Source organism: Onychomys torridus, chromosome 6 (assembly GCF_903995425.1).
Source record: "Onychomys torridus chromosome 6, mOncTor1.1, whole genome shotgun sequence".
NCBI lineage: Eukaryota > Metazoa > Chordata > Mammalia > Rodentia > Cricetidae > Onychomys > Onychomys torridus.
The window spans coordinates 2,336,215-2,355,037 of NC_050448.1; the positions used below are offsets into that span (position 1 = coordinate 2,336,215).

General features: G+C 39.4%; 1 protein-coding gene across 2 annotated transcripts in view; it reads left to right on the forward strand.

The window, feature by feature from the left end:
• Nucleotides 1-5,305, forward strand: part of Tbl1xr1 (TBL1X receptor 1) — a 61,680-nt gene extending 56,375 nt beyond the window's left edge. For both annotated transcript variants that reach the window (XM_036191279.1, XM_036191281.1), the window contains exons 14-15: nucleotides 4,209-4,310; nucleotides 4,498-5,305. In XM_036191279.1, the coding sequence (XP_036047172.1) occupies nucleotides 4,209-4,310; nucleotides 4,498-4,524 (129 nt within the window). In that variant the 3' untranslated portion in view covers nucleotides 4,525-5,305. The remainder of the gene's footprint in view (nucleotides 1-4,208; nucleotides 4,311-4,497) is intronic.
• The last annotated feature ends 13,518 nt before the right edge of the window (nucleotides 5,306-18,823 follow it).

Below are 18,823 nucleotides of genomic sequence, written 5' to 3' on the forward strand. Positions count from 1 at the left end.
TCAGGCCACCTTTCTCTGATGGCCAAGGGTGTTGAAAACTTAGGAAAACATTTATTGGCCGTGTATGTCTCTTCTTTCTTCAGTTACTTATTCAGTTAACCATTTATTGACTGGATGAGTTATTTATTTGTTGCTTTTTTAAAAAAATGTGTTCTCTATTTTGGTCTGAAGTCTGGTTGGCACAGACTTCCTCCTGTTTCCATTTCTGTCTACTCTGCTGAGTGTTGGCTTTGCTGCAGCAGCATTGATTTCATGTCATCTCCTTTATCAGTGCTTGGAGTTAATTCCTGTGTGCTTGAGGGCCCTTTTAAAGCATATTCTTTCCTTTTTCAGTTGGATTGGTGGTAGTTTTGGTTATTTGAGAGGTCTCACTTTGTAGTCAGGCTGGCTTTGAACTTGTCCTGTCTCCCCTTCTAAGTACTGATATTAGAAGCATGTTCCTGGTTTAAAATAAAAATATTCTATCTTAATATCTTACTAGATAATGTCTTACCTCTCTTCTTTCATTTTTCTCTTTATGAACATATGCCAAACAGTCTCTGTTGTTATGAAATACATACTTAAAACCATCATTTCCAAATTTTAACTTTGTGCTCCTAAAAGAGCACTGGTGCATTCCGCTCAACTTCTGAAACTGAACAATGATGTGTGCATAGGAGTGAACATAAACATGGATAATATGGGTGACATAAATATCTAGATTTACTTTATAAAGGTATTTTGCCATGTGTGTTGTAGATATCTTTCTTCTGGTTTTCAAAACAATCTCAACTAAATTGTTTTTATTGACACAGCTAAAGTATTTAACTCCTTTCTGCATTAGTCATGAAGAGTTGTCAGCAATTCCCATAGTAAATGTATATACCGCGAGGTAAAGTTGTACATAAATGGTATGATATGCTTACATATCTTTTTTTTTTTTTTTTTTTTTTTTTTTTTTATTGAGACAGGGTTTCTCTTTGTAGCTTTGAGCCTTTCCTTGAACTCATTCTGTAGCCCAGGCTGGCCTCGAACTCACAGAGATCCACCTAACTCTGCCTCCTGAGTGCTGGGATTAAAGGCATGCGCAACCACTGCCCGGCCCACTTACATACCTTTTAAAGCTGGTGATTTGCACTAACAGTTTCTGGTTTATAATCATACAAGTTTATGGAGGTCTAAAACAGTGGTTTGGTTCATTTTGTTATTGATATGCAAATGAATTACTTTTTCTAATGCTTGTGGATATTATGTTCAAGTGTCTGTGCATATCTCTGTGTGCATGTTTGTTTTTGTATACTCACAAAAGAAACTCTGAGTTCATGAGGTATCTCTTCATTCTCAACTGCTACCAAGCGAACCCATATTTAGTACTTCCATATTTCTTGTATCCCAAATTCTCAGTCTGCTAAACATTTTTGTGACTTGGTACATGTAAATCGTATTTTATACATTGCATATTCTGTTTAGAGTAGACACACAGTACAGGTCTCCTGTCCATTTTTCATTATTGGTTAGTTGGTGGTCTTTGAATGTTCTGAGCAATCTTCCATCCTGGGTCTTCCTTTCTGTCTTGTTCACTTATCACTCTTAAGTGAGTATTCAGATTGGTACTTTTTATAGCTTTGTACATAAACAAATATATATGTGCATGTTTATGTCACTGGGGTCTCTGATGTTATTTTCCTACAGTGTTTAAGCTTGATTTTGATTGTGGTCCCTTTGGTATTGATCTGTGTGGTGTAAGGTCCATAAAGAAAGTCCATCTTTTGGTTAGGCAGTTGTCTTGGAGTCATTCATTGTCCCCTTACTGTTATCACCTATACCAAGTCCATAAACCATGCACATGGTTGGCTTGCTGCTTGCTCCTTGCCTAATAGTTCAGAAGATTGCACTAGGACCTTGGTGGTACCAGGTGAGCACCCTTCACTGAACTGCATCTTCAGCCTCCAGTTCTCTTTTGTGTCTTTGGTACATTTGTACATAGCTGAATCCACAGTGCAGGCCTAACCACTCTCCATGGTAATGTGTCTTAGCCCTTGTCATTCTTCAGATTTTCTGTTCTTAGCACTTAAGTCTTCAGCCTTTCTAAAAATAAGTATGTCTATAGGTTACTTTGAGTTCATTACCCAAGAATATGCTGCATCCCTTTATCTGTCTGTTATTTCTTCAGTAAATTTTTGAGTGTTCTGAAGTGCCTTGAGGATTTTACATGTGTGTGAGTGCTGTCTTTTAAAATATGTGTTCTTTTTAGTCATTGCTAAATGTTCGGAAGATTTTTCCAATTGGAATCCATTATGCCAAAATAATTTCAGTGAAATGTAGCTCATTTAAGGTATGTGGTCAGCTGTGTGCTGTTGTGCTGTCCACTGTTTTGAGCCCCTTTACTTTGTTAAACTTGAGTGTGAAATGGCAGATGGCATCTGGTGATAGGTACAGGCTCTGCTGTTGTTCATAGTGTGTTTCCTGAGTGTATGACAGGTGGGGGCTGTGTCTTTTTTCACATAAGATGACGTGGCCCACTAACCCTCACCATCACAATTATGCCCGGGGCCATGTTTGGATTCATTATTTGTCCTGCTTCAACTTAGAGATATATTGGTAGATAGATGTTCTTGATGTGGGTGGGTGGGTAGGTAGGTAGTTTGGGAAGGTGGGCGGCCATTTGTTCTAACCCCACATTCATCCATCTGCTGTAGGTCTGCAGGTCTACAGGGTTTGACTTCTACAACTTAGTCACTGTCCATCTTGCTGGCTGCCCCTTTGTTTTCTCAGTAACCACAGATACTTACGGCTACTGTACTGAGCCTTTTTTCATCAGTCAAAATAGGAAAACTTTTAGGAAAGAGGGAAATTTCTCAAATTACAGTCAGATTATACCACATCTGTGGTTTGTATATAGTATTGGCGTAAATTTGAAGAAGAAGTCAAAGCAAAGGTGTTTGAGCCTGTGTGCTAAGATAGTGGTGTGTGAGGGCGTGGCTTTTTGCATTTTGTTCTAAAGGAAATCATCAGATCACTGCTGAGCTGCAGGGGCCACTTATGTGCTTTGTCAGAGCAAAGCACCTTCGTAGCTTCTAGCTGCCACTGCACAGGCCCTGCCCTCTGCCCTGTGGCTTCACAGGAAAACACATTTCCGGTCTGACTTTGGTTCTTCTGTGGCAGTTGAACTTTTGTTTTTGTTGAAAGAGTAAAATAGCTATACTTAGAATTTATTTCTGGACCACCCTTCAAGAAGAACATGTACATCTTTCTTCCTTGGACTGTCCCTGGTCCACTCATACTACTCAAGGAAACACGCCATAAACAGCATGGATACTGTGTCTTTCTTACTTTTCACACTTCATCTTTGTGATGCTTTCTTTTTTTTTTGTCAGCAAAATGCACACATCTCTCAGTAATGAGTGTACTTAATCTCCTGCCTTGAATGTTCCCCTGTAGCTGTTTCAGAGACACTCAAAATCCTAGTGGGGAATGGTCATGACCACTGGGAAACCAGTTTGTACTGGAACCATCCCCTCAGAAGAGTCTGATCACATCTATGAAGGGGTTACCATAGCACATTTCTGGAGTTTCAGAACCTGCCTATATTTTTATTTGAAACCAAGTCCTACCTCATATTGCTCGAAATAATGCAATAATATGTTTTTATAGTTTTGATTCATCCTTAGACCCAACATAAGTTCTGTTATCTTTGACAATTTGTTTTGAGCCCATATACTGCTTTCTGAATTACTTTATCAAAGTTTATATGAATCACTGTAATAATTCTGCTATGCTAGCCTCCTAAGTGGGCTTCTCTTCCCCCTGCCCTCACTCTTTTTCTCTCTTCCCTTCTTTTCCTTTTTAAAATTACCATATGGTAACTATACTTCATTATAAGTTTGTTATTATGTACTTATGCATGATGTAATGCATTTTGATCAGAGTTCCCCTTTCCCCCACCTTTTTGTCAAACTCCCACTGACTTCTTCCTTTTTCCTGGTTAGTCTTCCTCCTTTAATGGCATTTGGGGTTGGAGAAGACAGTGAATCTCTAAATAGAGGTGCTTGTAGGAACATGGGCAATGGCTACACCACTGAAGAAAATGGCTCTTCCTCCCTTAGCAGCCATTAACTGCTCATAGATCCTTGCGGGGGGTGGGGAGAGCCCACGAGTCCCTCTCTCACATTATAATCTTCTTATCTCACTATTTTGATTTCTTAGGGTTTTGTTTTTCATATTTTCAGACAGGTGCTCTAGTTCACAGTTACAGGGGAACAGGTGGGATTTTTGAAGTTTGCTGGAACGCAGCAGGAGACAAAGTTGGAGCCAGTGCATCAGATGGTTCAGTGAGTATATCCATGAATTTTTAAAGAAAAGGGAACATGTCACCCTTCAGTGAAGTATCTTTCTATGATTTGTTGCTTTCATTTTATGAATATTCAACTTAGAAACAGATTGTGATCTGTATACAAGTTTAGCTGGAAATGTAAGGTAGATTTCTGGACACTGTCTGACCGTTGTAATCTCTTACAGGTTTGTGTCTTAGACCTTCGGAAATAGCGTTACTGGTTGGAAGCCATGGACCGACTATGAATGTGTACATAGCCACAAGACTATCCCTGACCCACGTACTGCTATAGTCCCACTTGAACCATGGCCAGTCCACTACAGCCAAATCTAAGAAAAATATATACATGCAGTGTATGTGAACACAGCTGTACCCTGAAGAGGACAGTCTCATCCCAGCTTGTGAATTCTGCTCACCAAGTGCTGGGATCTAACCTGCTGTGCCCCTAAGTAGCATTTAGAAGTTTGGATATGAAAAGCAGAAGAGATGGAATATGCGTTATAAGAGCAAACCACACATGTCCCAGTTTTGGATATTAATGACAGCCTTGTTTCTCCCCTTTAAATCAGCAGACACCATGGATTATATTCTTTTCCCCCTTCAATAGTGCGCAGTTTGTATGTACAGAGAACATGGACTTAACAAAAACTCGAGGCAGTAGTTTGTTCTTGCTTTCAAGTTTGTTTTGGTTTAGATTATGGATGCATGAAGTAAGGGAGTGAATCATTTTCTTGCTTTTATTTTTCCTCACCTTTTAAAGAAACAAAAAAAAAATATTTTAACTGCATTCTTTGGAAAAGGTAGATGTTTGGTACATTTTATGGCTCCCAGAGCATATATTCAGTTGGTGCATATTGTAGAGGAGTTGGAATTAAAGGAAACCACATGACTCTTGTCATGTTATTCTCTAAGACACATCAGCAAAGGGTATTATGTTATCTTTGTTTTGGGCTTTTTGTTTTTGTTCTTTTCGTGTGTGTGTGTGTGTGTGTGTGTGTGTGTGTGTGTGTGTGTGAGAGAGAGAGAGAGAGAGAGAGAGAGAGAGACAGACAGACAGACAGACAGACAGAGAGACAGAGACATGTGGCTTAAATAAGATAGTTTCTTCTTGGGGGGACGCATTTCTGCCAACTAAAGACTAGAAGGGCACAATTTTTTTTAAAATACCATAAAGAAGAGACATTTAAAAAAAAAAAAATCTTCTGGTGTTTTGTAGCCATAACAAAATTATGGTCAAAATGTGCACTATTGTGTGAAGGAGCAACATAGTTTGGGGCTTTTATTTTTATTTTTTATTTTACCATTTGTCTGTTTTACTTGTTTCTTAAGAGATTAAAATATTTCTGGATAAGGATTAGCTTCTCAAAGTGTCCATCATTCTGTATAGAAGCTTAAATATGTAATGTAACCAGATTCCAGTATTAAAAATCTCACATTATTTTTCTTTTTACAAAGCAAGATTATGGCATATAACACTGCCATCACATGGCAAAATGTTTGCTACCTTAGTTTAAAACACAACTTTTAAAGGCTTGCTTTGAGGTGTTTGAGTAGCAGTGACTGAGACTTTAAGAGGTGTGGCCACTGTGCCGCTCTGCCTGTATCTGTGGTGCCGAGGCTGCACTTTGTCAAGCAACATAGATCTAAGCTGCTGTTTTCCAGTAACCACTACTGTATCATGTCTTCTACTCTGTTTATATTAAGTATTTTTTTAAACATAGAAGTATCCAATCAAATCTCTTCTTGTGCTCAGTTAAAAGTAAAATATACCTGCAAATATTCACCAGAGGCCATGTTTGTGAAGGTGGTTAAGAAGACCGTCAAGATTAACAGAAGAATCCAGGCATGTTAGTTCTGAAGAGAACAGTTGTCAAATTTATATCTTTAAATTTTTTATGGAGAAATTGCTTAGCAAATTTATAACACTATTTGTGCAACTAGTTATTTTGAGGCCTTTGACTCCTGAGTCCCACCCTGTGTTCTGTCCAAGCGGCTCTAACCCAGCCCCACAGCTTTGAAGCTCAGTATCTGCTGCTTTGCTCTTTACAAAACAGCATTGATTGACTGAAAGTCTTAGCTTCACTGAGGTAGGGTGGCATTTGTTTTTGGTGAAGAGGATGAATACACTTCAATTTCACTATACATTGTTATATCTCCCCCATTGTTGTTAGTGGGGGCTATGATACTGTAATATTTTTAAAATTTGCATCCAGAGAGGCAGTCATTTATGGTTTGTGGCAGGTGTTTTTAGGGTTGCATCACACTGAGATGTTTAGAGCTCACTGCTCTGGGGCTCTGTAGGAAATCTACAATGCTGAGTGTCTGGCACTTGAGATTCTGCTTTTACTTCAAGAGGGTCACATCTGTTGGCCTCTGTTGTTGTTTAAAAAAAATAAATAAATAAGTAAAAAAAAAAATCTGTGCAATAATTTTTAAATGTGCTCCCAGGAATAGACACAAACATTTTGAGTATGCCTCAGCTGCATCTCCTTCAGCGATGCATTTGTCAATTGCACTGAATCTAACCCTGAAGGTCAGAGGTGATTATTGATAGTGCTTTTGTATTTTGATATGGACTTTTTGTTCATTTGCATACAGTCATTGACATTCTTCCCAGCTGATTCAAAGACAGTCACAAATTCCTGCAATACAGCTGCCAAAATGACAGCTGAATTTTATGATATTGTCTTGCTTCCTGTTGGGTGTCTTTGTTGGTTTAGTTTTTTTTTCCTAATTCTTTCTTTGGCTGTTTTACTTCAGCGCCTAGCTGTGATAGGATGTGTAACAGAGCGTGAGTGCAGAACTTTGCTGTCCCGAAGCCATTGGTCCTCCCGTGCAGACTTGTCTGAAGGTGTCCATCTTTAGGCTGGTTCTTTGTGAGCATAGGACTGGGTGCTTTGCTGCTCTTCTCTCTGTCACCGTAGCCTGCTGACGTGCCACAATGCTGCTCCACAGACACCACACTGTGTCTTCCCCCGAGCAGCCAGATGGTCACGGCATATGAAGTTCTGTCTTGGGGTTTTTATTTTCCCTCTTGTCTTTTTCTGAGAGCTTACTCTGAAGATCCACTGAGTCCAGGAGTCTTTCTAGTGTTTCATTTAGATCATTGTTTTATACTTTACTGTAAGGAACTTAATCATAAGGAAAGAGAATAAGGAGACTTAAATGAAAAACTCTTTGAATAAAGTAGACTAGAGGAGCCGCTGCTACTCTTAAAAGGCATGAAGGAATCTGCTCTCCATGCAGAGACCCCTGGAGATATAGATTTGCCTTGTTCCTGTTTTCCATGATCAGGTAATATCATTGACTTTCAAATGACTTTAGAAGTGGTAACTGGTCTTAGAGTGTAGCAAATTCTGTTTTCATGAGTTATCCTCTAGGTGAGTATGTTTTAGGATTAAACACCTTTTACAGATACTGAAAGTGCCTCCTTTTGTGGTATAAAAAAAAAAAAAAAAACAAATTATGGTGCAAAAAGTAATCAATAGATTGAATCACATGAAGGTTTTTTGCTTTTTGACATTAAAATGTCAAGAGACAGGCCAAAGATTTGTACTTTTCACTTACAAAGCACTCCTTTTTTCCTTAAGATTCTTTCTGTCAAATCAGATTTAATGAGAGAGTACTATTTTTAAGGAGCTATTTGTTTATGTAGAATGATTTTGTTAAAAAAGAGTAATGTAAAATATGAATGAGGAGCAGAGACCCACACCCCAGAGGACTGGGCAGTTTGCTCTTTAAAGGTATCACAGCAAGCAGACATGACAAGTGTTACCAGATGCCTAGGAAAACCATCTCAGACAGTGCTGTCTTGCTCTTTGAAAGACCATTTATGTTTTTGTAAGCACGTTGCACATTTCCACAACAGCTGGATTCCCACGCGCTAAGAGCGATACTTGCATAGTTGCTGCAGAAATCCTGCCTCCATGGACCAACATAGTGGCACACCAGCAAAAGCCAGCATTTGGGGGCTGGCAGCCAGCCTGCAACCCTGGGGGTGGTTTTCCAGTTGGTTTTTGGTTCCCCCCTTTTCTCTGAAATCAGCAAGGAGGGAAGGTGTGAACTACTTCCAGTAATAGCTCTGAAGTGTTTTTAATAACAGGTTTTTTGTTTTGCTTTGATTTGGTTTGTTTTTGGTTTTTCGAGACAGGGTTTCTCTGTGTAGTTTTAGTGCCTGTCCTGGATCTTGTTCTGTAGCCCAGGCTGGCCTTGAATTCACAGAGATCAGCCTGGCTCTGCCTCCCGTGTGCTGGGACGGGACTAAAGGCGTGCACCACCACCGCCTGGTTTAATATCAGTTTTTTAGTATGTGATTCTAATTGAGTGTAGAAGAGAGGAAAAAGGGAGTGCTTGCATTTTTAATCCGCTCATTTAGAATCTGGTGTCGTCTTCAGCAGTTCTGAGGTGTCCATGGCATTCTTCATTTCTGCTCTTCTGCGACAGTGTTGAAGCAGGGTGAAGAAGTAGCCTTTTTTTCTTTTGTTTTAAACCTAGCAAGCTGTTTCATGTTTTCTTTGGAATTTCTGGATAAGTTGGAGGAAACATTCTGCATGTTGTACCCTGTGTACTTCTTCATCTCATTACAAATAGGCAGACTTCATTGTGTATCTCTGCCATCCTTAAATAACAGAAGTGATTTTCTCTTCTGATTTTGACATTGTCACTATATATAATGTTTTCATTTGGGTTTGGCAAATCCTTTGGGTCTGATTCTGTGAGCATACCCTAGCACTGGGTGATGACGTCTGCATCCTTTCTTTAGTTCCCCAGTTAACGTTAAACTGTTGTAAAAGTGTAAACCAGCCCATGACAGGTTTTTGTTTGTTTGTTTGGTTGGTTGGTTGGTTTTGTTTTGTTTTGTTTTGTACATGTTAAGGAACTTTATTGTTCAGTTTTCATGATGATTGTGTAAGGAAGACTGATAAAGATGTCTATCTCTCCTGGACCATGTCAATGACACTTATGATGTATTTTGGTTCCACATCGCGGTGATTTATTCCCAGTGGCCCTTTGACCCTTTCCAGGCACATTTTTGTGTGTGTTGTTGCAGTTTTCCCCTTTGCATTGTATTGCTTTGACAACTGTAATTTGAATCAGATCTGAAAGAGGTCCAGAATAAAATATATTTTGATATTATGTTGGCTGTGTACATATATAAAACCTTTGATACCCATGTGGTTTGTATAGACTATTTAGTCAAGTAAAGAGAGGGATGGTGTTTGTTTACAATTTCCTGTTTACATTTCAATTGCTTTTATCTCCCACTGTTCAGTGTAGAATAAATGATTTTGCTCCAAGAGTCTTCCCTACTACAACCTATCTGTCCTAGCTCTATCTCCAGTGAATATAACTGCCATGGGAATCACTGTTTTCATAAACATTGTTTCCAAGATGTATACTTTAAAGAAGCCCATAGATGAAATTAAAGTTTTTGCTATTTTATTACTTCTTGCAGGGGATAAGATTTTTTAAAATGAAAGGATTATTTTCTATATTTGTTAAATAATAACATGTAATCAGCTAAAGGATAATGATGACTCCTGGGTGATTTTGAAAAATAGATTGTTTATTTAGAGGATGTCTCACATGAACTAAGACTTCAGATTCACTGTTAGCTTAGCATGCAGTGACACAAGACACACCAAGTGTGTGGCTGAAGGCTTTCAGGGCAGGAACTTCTCCCTCCACATAAACCAAGCATACTGCAATGGTTAGATAATTGCTTATAATATGTAAAACCTATGAGCTATGAGGAAAGTCTCAAAGCACCCCTCCCAACCTCCGTAATTCTCAGCACTTTGTAGTTACAGAGACTGTCAAAATAAACCATTGGAGATGTTCTTCCTTTTCTTGGTCAAGTTGCCTTCTCCATGTCCTCTACCTTTCTTCAGTTTCCTTGATAGGAACAGGCTGATATAGCCTTGTTATGCTGTCACTGCAGTTGCTAAAGCTAACAAAACATTTAGTTTTCAAGGGGTTAACTTGTATAGCATGGCATAGATAATGACATCGCTTTTATACTTTTCCAGAAAGCATTGGGCTGCCAAGGATTAGAGTCCATATGAGCCTGAAGTTAAGCAGAAATTTATTGAGCCACCATTGCAGGGGGATTACTTTTAATTTCCTAGTTCTTATACTTTACCATGAATTAGATTTCTTACCTACTCTAATATGTAGCTGATTAGGTTAAAGTTTACTGGATTTTTTTTCCTATACATTTGAAAACTACAGTAGAGGAAAAGCCATAATGGACAGACACTTGGTTTTGTGGTGCTTTTCTCTGCTGTACTGAGGCTCTGTCAACAGTGAAAATGTTAACCCTATGCTATCTTACCCCGCATGCTTCTTTAAATGTCATCTACCAATGCTTAATTGTCCTAACTTGTAATATTTTTGTATTAAATTTTTTAGGAGTTCCTTGTAATTTCTTTATAATTTAAAATATATTAAACACAAAGTGTTTAGTAAAGTCCAGCTGACAATTACTAATGTTTCTTGGTTGTTGGGTTTGTATGATCAGGTGGGAAGGGAAATTCTCATTTTAAGAACTTGGACCAGTGAGATGGAATTAGCACTAGAAAACAATCACAGTTACTTAGTTTAAAATAACACAATGATACAAGTGTCAGAATGGGCTGCTTACAGCTTGCCACTCTGCTGGCCAGGACAAGCATGGGCTGGGTGGCACTGCCATGGGGAACCCAACTCCTGCAAACTCAAGACCTGGAGACACCAGCTTCAGAGTCTACATAATTCAGGAAAGTGAAACACCTGTGCACCGCCAGCTTCTGTATCACCTGTTTTACAGACAACCTCGGTCACATGAGACTTACAGCAGGGGAGGAACAAATAACAGTCAGTATGATTAGTGGGGATGACACAGAGAGACCACAAAATTACCAGAGCAAATGTAGCTTATAGGAACATGCCTGTGAACCCAGCGGCTGCACACATGTAATCCTGGCACTTGGGAGATGGAGTCAATAAGGTCAGGAGTTCAAGGCCATATATCCAGTCTGAGATCAGCTTGGTCTACATGAGACTCTCTTCCATCCCTCCGTCCCCATGAAAGAAAAGTTACTTGTATAGTGTTAGCCTTAATGTTTCTACCTGGCTGGCTGAAATGGTAATGAACAATGGACATTGCTAAAGTAAGTCTTCAGATATGAATAGAAGTAGAGGTAAGTTAATTTTAACAAATAGTATACTTGGAATGTGCATTAGAATTCTTGTAAAAGTGTAAAAAGTGCCTGTCAGTTAGTGTGCTTGTTTGTGCAGGGGGTAACTGGGCAGTGAGGCTAGCATTGGCATGAGGTTGATTGCAACTCATGCATATTAGGAAGGTCGAATATAAAGTATAACAACAGATGTGCACTTAAGCCGTAACCAGTTTTTCGCTCATATCCATTGTTAGCAGTTTGATATGTTCTTCCAAACAGCTTCCTCAAGGTATGCTCCCTCAACTGGCCTACATGTGAGGTCCTTGGGGACTTTGGTGTCCTTTCTCCAGCTTGTAGATGTAGCATGTCTGACTATCTGCTCAGCTCACCTTGCATGACTGTATGACATACTTCCTCTTCTATAAAATGGTGCTAGAGGTAGTCACTTCATAGATTGGCCATAAAGATTAACATTGTAGTCAGTCTGTTTAAAACCCTTAGAGAACAGCACTTGGTTGTGTAAAGCACACCATGCTGCCATTTTTAAATAAGTTTTTTTCTATTTTGTATATGAGTACAAGTGCCTCATCGTATGTGGAAGTCACCTTGGTTTTTTGTTTCTGTTTTGAGGTGGGTTGTCTCCATTGTTGCTGTCACTGTGCCACATAATCCAGACTTTGAGCTTCAGCCAGTTCTATCTCTGCCTCCTATCTCCTTGTAGGAGAGCTGGAAGTGCAGGCACAGCCACTGTATATGGGTGCTGGCACATGGAGCCCATGGCCCACATCCTGCCCCTTTGACTTTCCCTAGCCACATTATTACTCACTGAAGTTCACCTCCTCCATGGACACTTTATTGACTTTTATTACAAACTGGTACACAGAAAGAGAGAAAACCTGGGGATAGAAGAGATTTGTCGGTTTGTTCTGGTGCACAGCTTGGCTTCAAGTCACTTCAGAGAGTCCAAGAAGGTCAATTATTGTACTTCATTTTTAAAGGGAACCATTTAGGAACTTGTAGAAGAGAAACCCCTGGGAAGGATTTTACCATCTACTCCATGCAGGTACAAGAGAGGGAGAGGCCAGCATGGCAGTCCAAAGACCCAGCCTTTTATTAAAACATTTAATCATTGAATGCTAAAAATAAACTAAGATGTTGTTAAAAAGTTGTGTGTGTGTGTGTGTGTGTGTGTGTGAGAGAGAGAGAGAGAGAGAGAGAGAGAGAGAGAGAGAGAGAGAGAGAGAGAGAGAGAGAGAATGTATAGAGTCAGTTCCTCAGGGCTTCCTTTTGGGGATGGAATCTTAAAACATAGTCCAAGTCCGGCTTAGTCTTATAATTCTACTTCCATATCCTAAATTACTGGCTTATGCCACCACTTTGGAAACCTTTGCCAGATCTTTTGGAAGCCAGTTCATGTGCTGTCCTAGCAGACATTTGAGATTATTTTACATGATCCTTTTAAAGGCATTTTTGAAGTCATTTTTCCCTCCCCAGTAAGTGGTAGTCTTTCTTCAACGTTTCCTCCTGGCACTGGAAATGCAGTAATGATTCAGTCAAAACAGACTGTTCTTGTGAAGTGACACTTCAGAGGATTGTAGTTTGCAGTGTCCTGTAAAATAAAAGAATTAGGACTGTCTACTTAACATTCCTGTTAACTGAAACTGGGCCCACTGGTGATAGATTCAAATGATACAGCCTGATTTGAGGTTCTGTGTAAAGGGAAATGATCCATAAGAGTAAGAGGGTCTGAGTCCTTGGACTGTAGAGTTGTGTGAGTTTGTCCTTGGGACACTGTCTTGGTTACTTTTCTGTTGCTATGAAAAAAATATGATAAAGGCAACTTATAAAAGAAAGCATTTAATGAAGGCTTACATTGTCAGAGGTATACATGATCATGGTGGGCGGCATGGCTTCAGACAGGCATGGCACTGGAACTGTAGCTGAGTTTATGTTTGATCCATGTGCATGGGGCAGGAGAGCCATCTGGAATGGTGTGGACTTTTGACATTGCAAAGCCCACCTCCAGTGACACACTTCCAATGAGGCCATGCCTCCTAATCCTTCCCAAACAGTTGCGCCAAGTGGGCACCAAATGTTCAAACACTTGAGCCTATGAGGGCACCATTCTCACTCAGACCACCACAGACACTGAATATCCCTCTGGCTCACAGTACACTTAACACTGCAGCATCTCTATTAAATAATCCTCCCTGCTTTCTTAACTATAAAAGGCAAAGGTATCAAGTGTTCATCCTATTTCTCACGAGGAAATGTGAGCCGAGTGAGCAACTGAGAGCAAGAACTCGGAGATTTGGGAATCCTGTGCCTGACAACCAAGAACCTAATAAATCTGCTATGATGAAAGATCTCCCAAGTAAACTGTGCACATGAGAAAATTTTAATGACACAGATCAAAATAGAGATGTCCCTATCCATGTCTATCCTAAATTTCCTAAAGAATAGGGCAGATCTTGAGACCACTGTGACATGGTTGCTGATAGGGGTACATGGAAAAAAAGAGGTTTCCCCAAAAGATCTTGTCTCAGCTTACTGATGAGAGCATTCAGTGGATAGATACTAGCTAAACTACTCTAGAGGATTGTCATGGGAGGCAAGCTCAAATTAACTTGATAATCTAGTCAACATGCCGTTTCTGCTCATCGTCTTCTGTTACCTGGGAGTGACAGCTGCATCTGGTTGTAAGGATTATGTATATTGTAAAACCCAGAGCTTAGTGCATAGGAAGGCCTGTGAAGTAACCAATTTCTTCCCTTGACCATGTTGGTGGAAGATACTAGATGGACATGTGGCTAATAGCTGGACAGGAAGTTAAGCAAGGAAAGCCAAATTGAGAAGGATGGGAAGAAGGAGGGTGGAGTTAGCAGAAGCTGGGAGCCACCCAAGAAGCAAAATTTGAGAACCAGTAAGCCACAGGCCATGTGACAATACATAGATGAGTAGAAATGGGTTAATGTAAATGTAGAGCTAGCTAGTAGTAAGCCTGAGACAATGGCCAAGCATTTATAGTTAATATAAGCATCTGAGTGATTGTTTGGAAATGGCTGTGGGAGGGGCAGGACAGAGCAAAGCTTCCAGTTATGAGTTTTACCCCCTTTTGTTGAGAGTCAAGTTGTGCTTTGTATTCACAATGGCAGCTGATATGCAGTTTAGCTGCATATGCTGAGTTCAGTGCCCACTTGGATAGACTTTATTCCTAAACTCTGCTTTTGCAACCATCCTGTGGATTTTGTTTATTGCAGGATGGTGAATTCTGTTCCTTGCCCAGTGGTCTGTCTTAGTCTTGTGTTATATATATATATATATATATATATATATATATATATATATATATATATATATATATATATATATATATATTTAGGTCACTTTTTTTTCTCAGAATTTAGTTAGCTATCAGTGTAAGTCCAGGAGTCCCTTAGGCCCACTTCAGTGGGATGGATACAGAGTGAGCAACAGTCTCATCTCACATCTTCTCTCCAGGTGTACTGAGCTTGTTAAATCTACAGAATCCCTATGGGCACAGCCTTGTGCTCTCTTCCATGTTGATGTGTGAGACCAGTGTAGCCCTTTCTCTCCACAGATTGGTTTTTAGTATCTAGACTCCAGAAGATTCCATGGCATTAAAATTTGGTAATGTTTTTTGTGTGTGGTGAATTTTTTACCTATGAATCTTTACCAAACCATAGTAAATCCTGGCCAGTCCCCATTCACATTCCTTTTAGCTAAAAATAATGATAAAAGTAAAGCCTGTAATTGAGTCCCTTTTCCTGATTCTTCAGGCCTAGCTACAATGAGTCACCCTGAGTCTGTAATAACACCACTTTATACTACTTAAGGTTTTTATTTTTTCTCCAGTAATGCTCTCCATGCTTGGGGAAGTAGTAGACTTAGTACTGATTAAGACCGGTAGAGCCCCTGGATGTGGAGAGTTCAATAGTCACATTTTACAAGACAGCATTCCATACCTGGCACAGGTGTGGCTTACACTTGTGAGTTGTTGCTGGTGTCTGTGAAGACTCTTCTGTCTCTGGAGGGAGCCATCTGTGGCCTGCCTGCTAAGGCAAGGGCACCAGTCACTAGGCATCACTTAAGTATATATCATAGGTTCTTGAGCAAATCAGAAGTCATGCTACCACAAAGGGGACCCTTTTAGAGGGCAATGGGTTAAAGGTGTTCAGGCAAGATTTGTGTGCTGGCTTGGGATGGAGACTGAGGGGTAGCCTATTGGTAACTTTGAGTTTAGCTGTTCTTTGTAAACCACATACTTTCTGGGTAGTATATTCTTAACGTTTCTGCCTTTCCCCCTCATTTGCATTCAAATCCTTGCCTCCCCTGTCCAACCTCCAGTCTGTATCAGAAATAACAAGTATTCTATCAATGAATCCCATCCCCAGGGACTGGGGAGATCTGATGCCCTCTTCTGGACTTCATGGGCACATAGACACATGTGATACACAGAGTAAAGCAGGTAATAAATGCATACACATAATCTAAAACAAAAAACCCTACATCTCCTGCTCTGCCTAGCCCCCCCCACCATTATTTTGACAATTTCATACTTGGGAAGATAGGATATATTATGATCATATTTGCCCCATCATCCTCTCTTCCCCCATCACTCCTGATGATCCCATCATCCTAGCAAAACCCTGTCCTACTTTGATGTCTTTTTGTGCTGTGTGTGTATGCATGTAGCTGAATGTATTCTTGTCAGATAAAGTCAAGCTAAGCTTATGACTAGTCACCTACCTGTTCATTGCTTACTTCTCTGCCTTCATTCTAAATTAGATGCCTCTGTTTTCCTGCCTTGGTTTTTTGTAGAATTGTTCCTCACTCCTAAGAGTGAGAAATACTTGAGACCAAGTCACTAGAGTGCAAAGACCATCTACTGTCTGTATCCATGGAGCCTAACTCTAGGCCAAGAAAACAGATGATTAGGTGAGTAATGAGAGGCATTGACAAAAGGAAAAGGTCACCAAAAGGGTGACTTATGATTAAAACTCTTAGAAACATAGTGTATGGTTATTTCCTGAGACATCATTGGTAAAATTGCATAGTTGGCATAGTATTAACAGCACCACAGTCTCTGAATGTGCGCTGGAGTCTACCATCAGTCTGCATCCTTCCAGACATCAGTATAGAATCACTTCTAAACATGCATGTCATAAATTTCACTCCATAGTTTCTTACCTCTATGGCTTTTCACAAATAGAGTCATTTATGTATCAACAACCAAAACACCATAGAGAAATACAAATCACTATGAAAATTTCTGTCTGCAGACACTGGAGTCAATTTTGCTCTCTACTTTCAGTCCACAATTGATATTGTATTTTCAACATAGGTTTCAGTTCCCAGGTATCACATAGCTGAAATATTTACACACACACACACACACACACACACACACGAGACAGAGCACAAGAGAGAGATAACAGCTTTACATTCACATTTGTTCCTTCACTCAGTTTTAAAAAAGAATCTATCCCTCACCAGCCATGCTGGGTTAGTGGGTGATTTATTTCATCCACAGCTTGACTATCCATTTGTCTGCTCTCAGACATTTTGCCTTTTCCCTGTATTTGGAAATTTTGAATCAATCTAGTATCTGCATTCATGCATGGTGGTGATATATTGTGCACCCCAATAAAGCTTATCTGGGCATCAGAGGACAGAGCTAATCACTAAATTAAACACAGAGATCAGGAAGTGGTGACACACACCTTTAATACTATACTTGGGAGACATAGATCCATGTGGATCTCTGTGAGTTCTAGGCCACACTGGGCTACATGAGAGAAACATAACCAGTGGTGACACAAGCCTTTAACCCCAGGAATTAATATAGCAGGACACAGAAAGGTATTTAAGGCACGAGGAAACAGGAACTCGCTGGGGATTTTATAAAAGTAAGCCAGTGGCAGGATGTCAGCTTTCACCCCAATATCAGGCTCTGGGTTTTCATTATAAGACCTTTTAATATTTGTGTTACATCTGGTGCCCAATGTGGGACATGAACCCATGACCCCCAAGATTAAGAGTCCCATGCTCTACCAACTGAGCTAGTTATTGATTTAAAAGACTGTTTTTTCTCAATACCCTTACAAGAAAAAGACAGAGGAAAATTTACCTTCATAGTACCTACTTATAATAGTTCCCAGACAGTCAAGAGATATTAATGGAAGATTCTTCCACAGGAAATGTTAAATAGCACAACCCTGTGCCAAAATTTTGTATAACAGCCATTGGAAGTAATATGTAAACTATTTTCTAAATCTGTAATTTATCATTACATGGATGACATTTTACTAGCTGACTCAAATGTGGATACTTTAGAAAGAATGTTTGAAGATGTAAAGGAAATTATGCCTTCTTGGGGATTACAAATTGCTCCTGAAAAGACATAAAGAGGAGATTCTATTAACTATTTAGGATATAAAATAGGTACACAAAAAATTAGACCCCAAAAGGTGCAAATTAGGAGAGATTGATTACAGACTCTTAATGACTACCAAAGATTTTTCAGAGACATTTCCAATCTACAGACCACTAGAAGGGTAAAAAATGATAAACTGAGTAATTTGTTCAAAACCTTAGAGGGTGACAAGGACGTAAATAGTACAAGAGAATTATCACCTGAAGCTGAGAAAGAATTGGCTTTGTTAGAAAAGAAAATACAGGATGCATATGTGGATCCAAAGCTGGATTGCATTCTGTTTATTTTACCCTCTAAGCATTCTCCCACAGGAATTTTAGTGCAGAGGGAAGGTATTATATTGGAATGGATATTTCTACCAAATAAACAGAGTAAAAAATTTAAAACTTATGTGGAAAAGATCTCTGAGTTGATTTTAAAAGGAAAATTAAGACTTCATCAATTGGCAGTAATAGACCCAGCAGAAATTGCAGTGCCTTTAACTAATGATGAAATTGGCAAATTATGGGCAGAAAGTGAACCTTGGCAAAGAGCTTGCAGTAATTTTTTGGGAGAGATTAACAACAAATATCTGAAAAGCAATAGAATTAAACTTATAAAGAGAACTAACTGGATCCTGCCTTGCACTGTACAGGAAACATCAAGATCTGGAGCCCCTAATATTTTATACAGATGCAAGCAAACAAGGAAAGGCAGGTTACAAATTAGAAAATTTAAGTAAAGCGGTTCAAAGACCTTATAATTCTGTCCAAAAATCAGAATTATATGCCATTCTGGTGGTATTAATTGATTTTACAGAACTTTTTAATATAGTTACTCTCAGTATGCCAAAAGAGCGGTCTTACATATTGAGTTGTTTTGTGCATTAAAACTGCTGAATTTATTCCTGGTGAG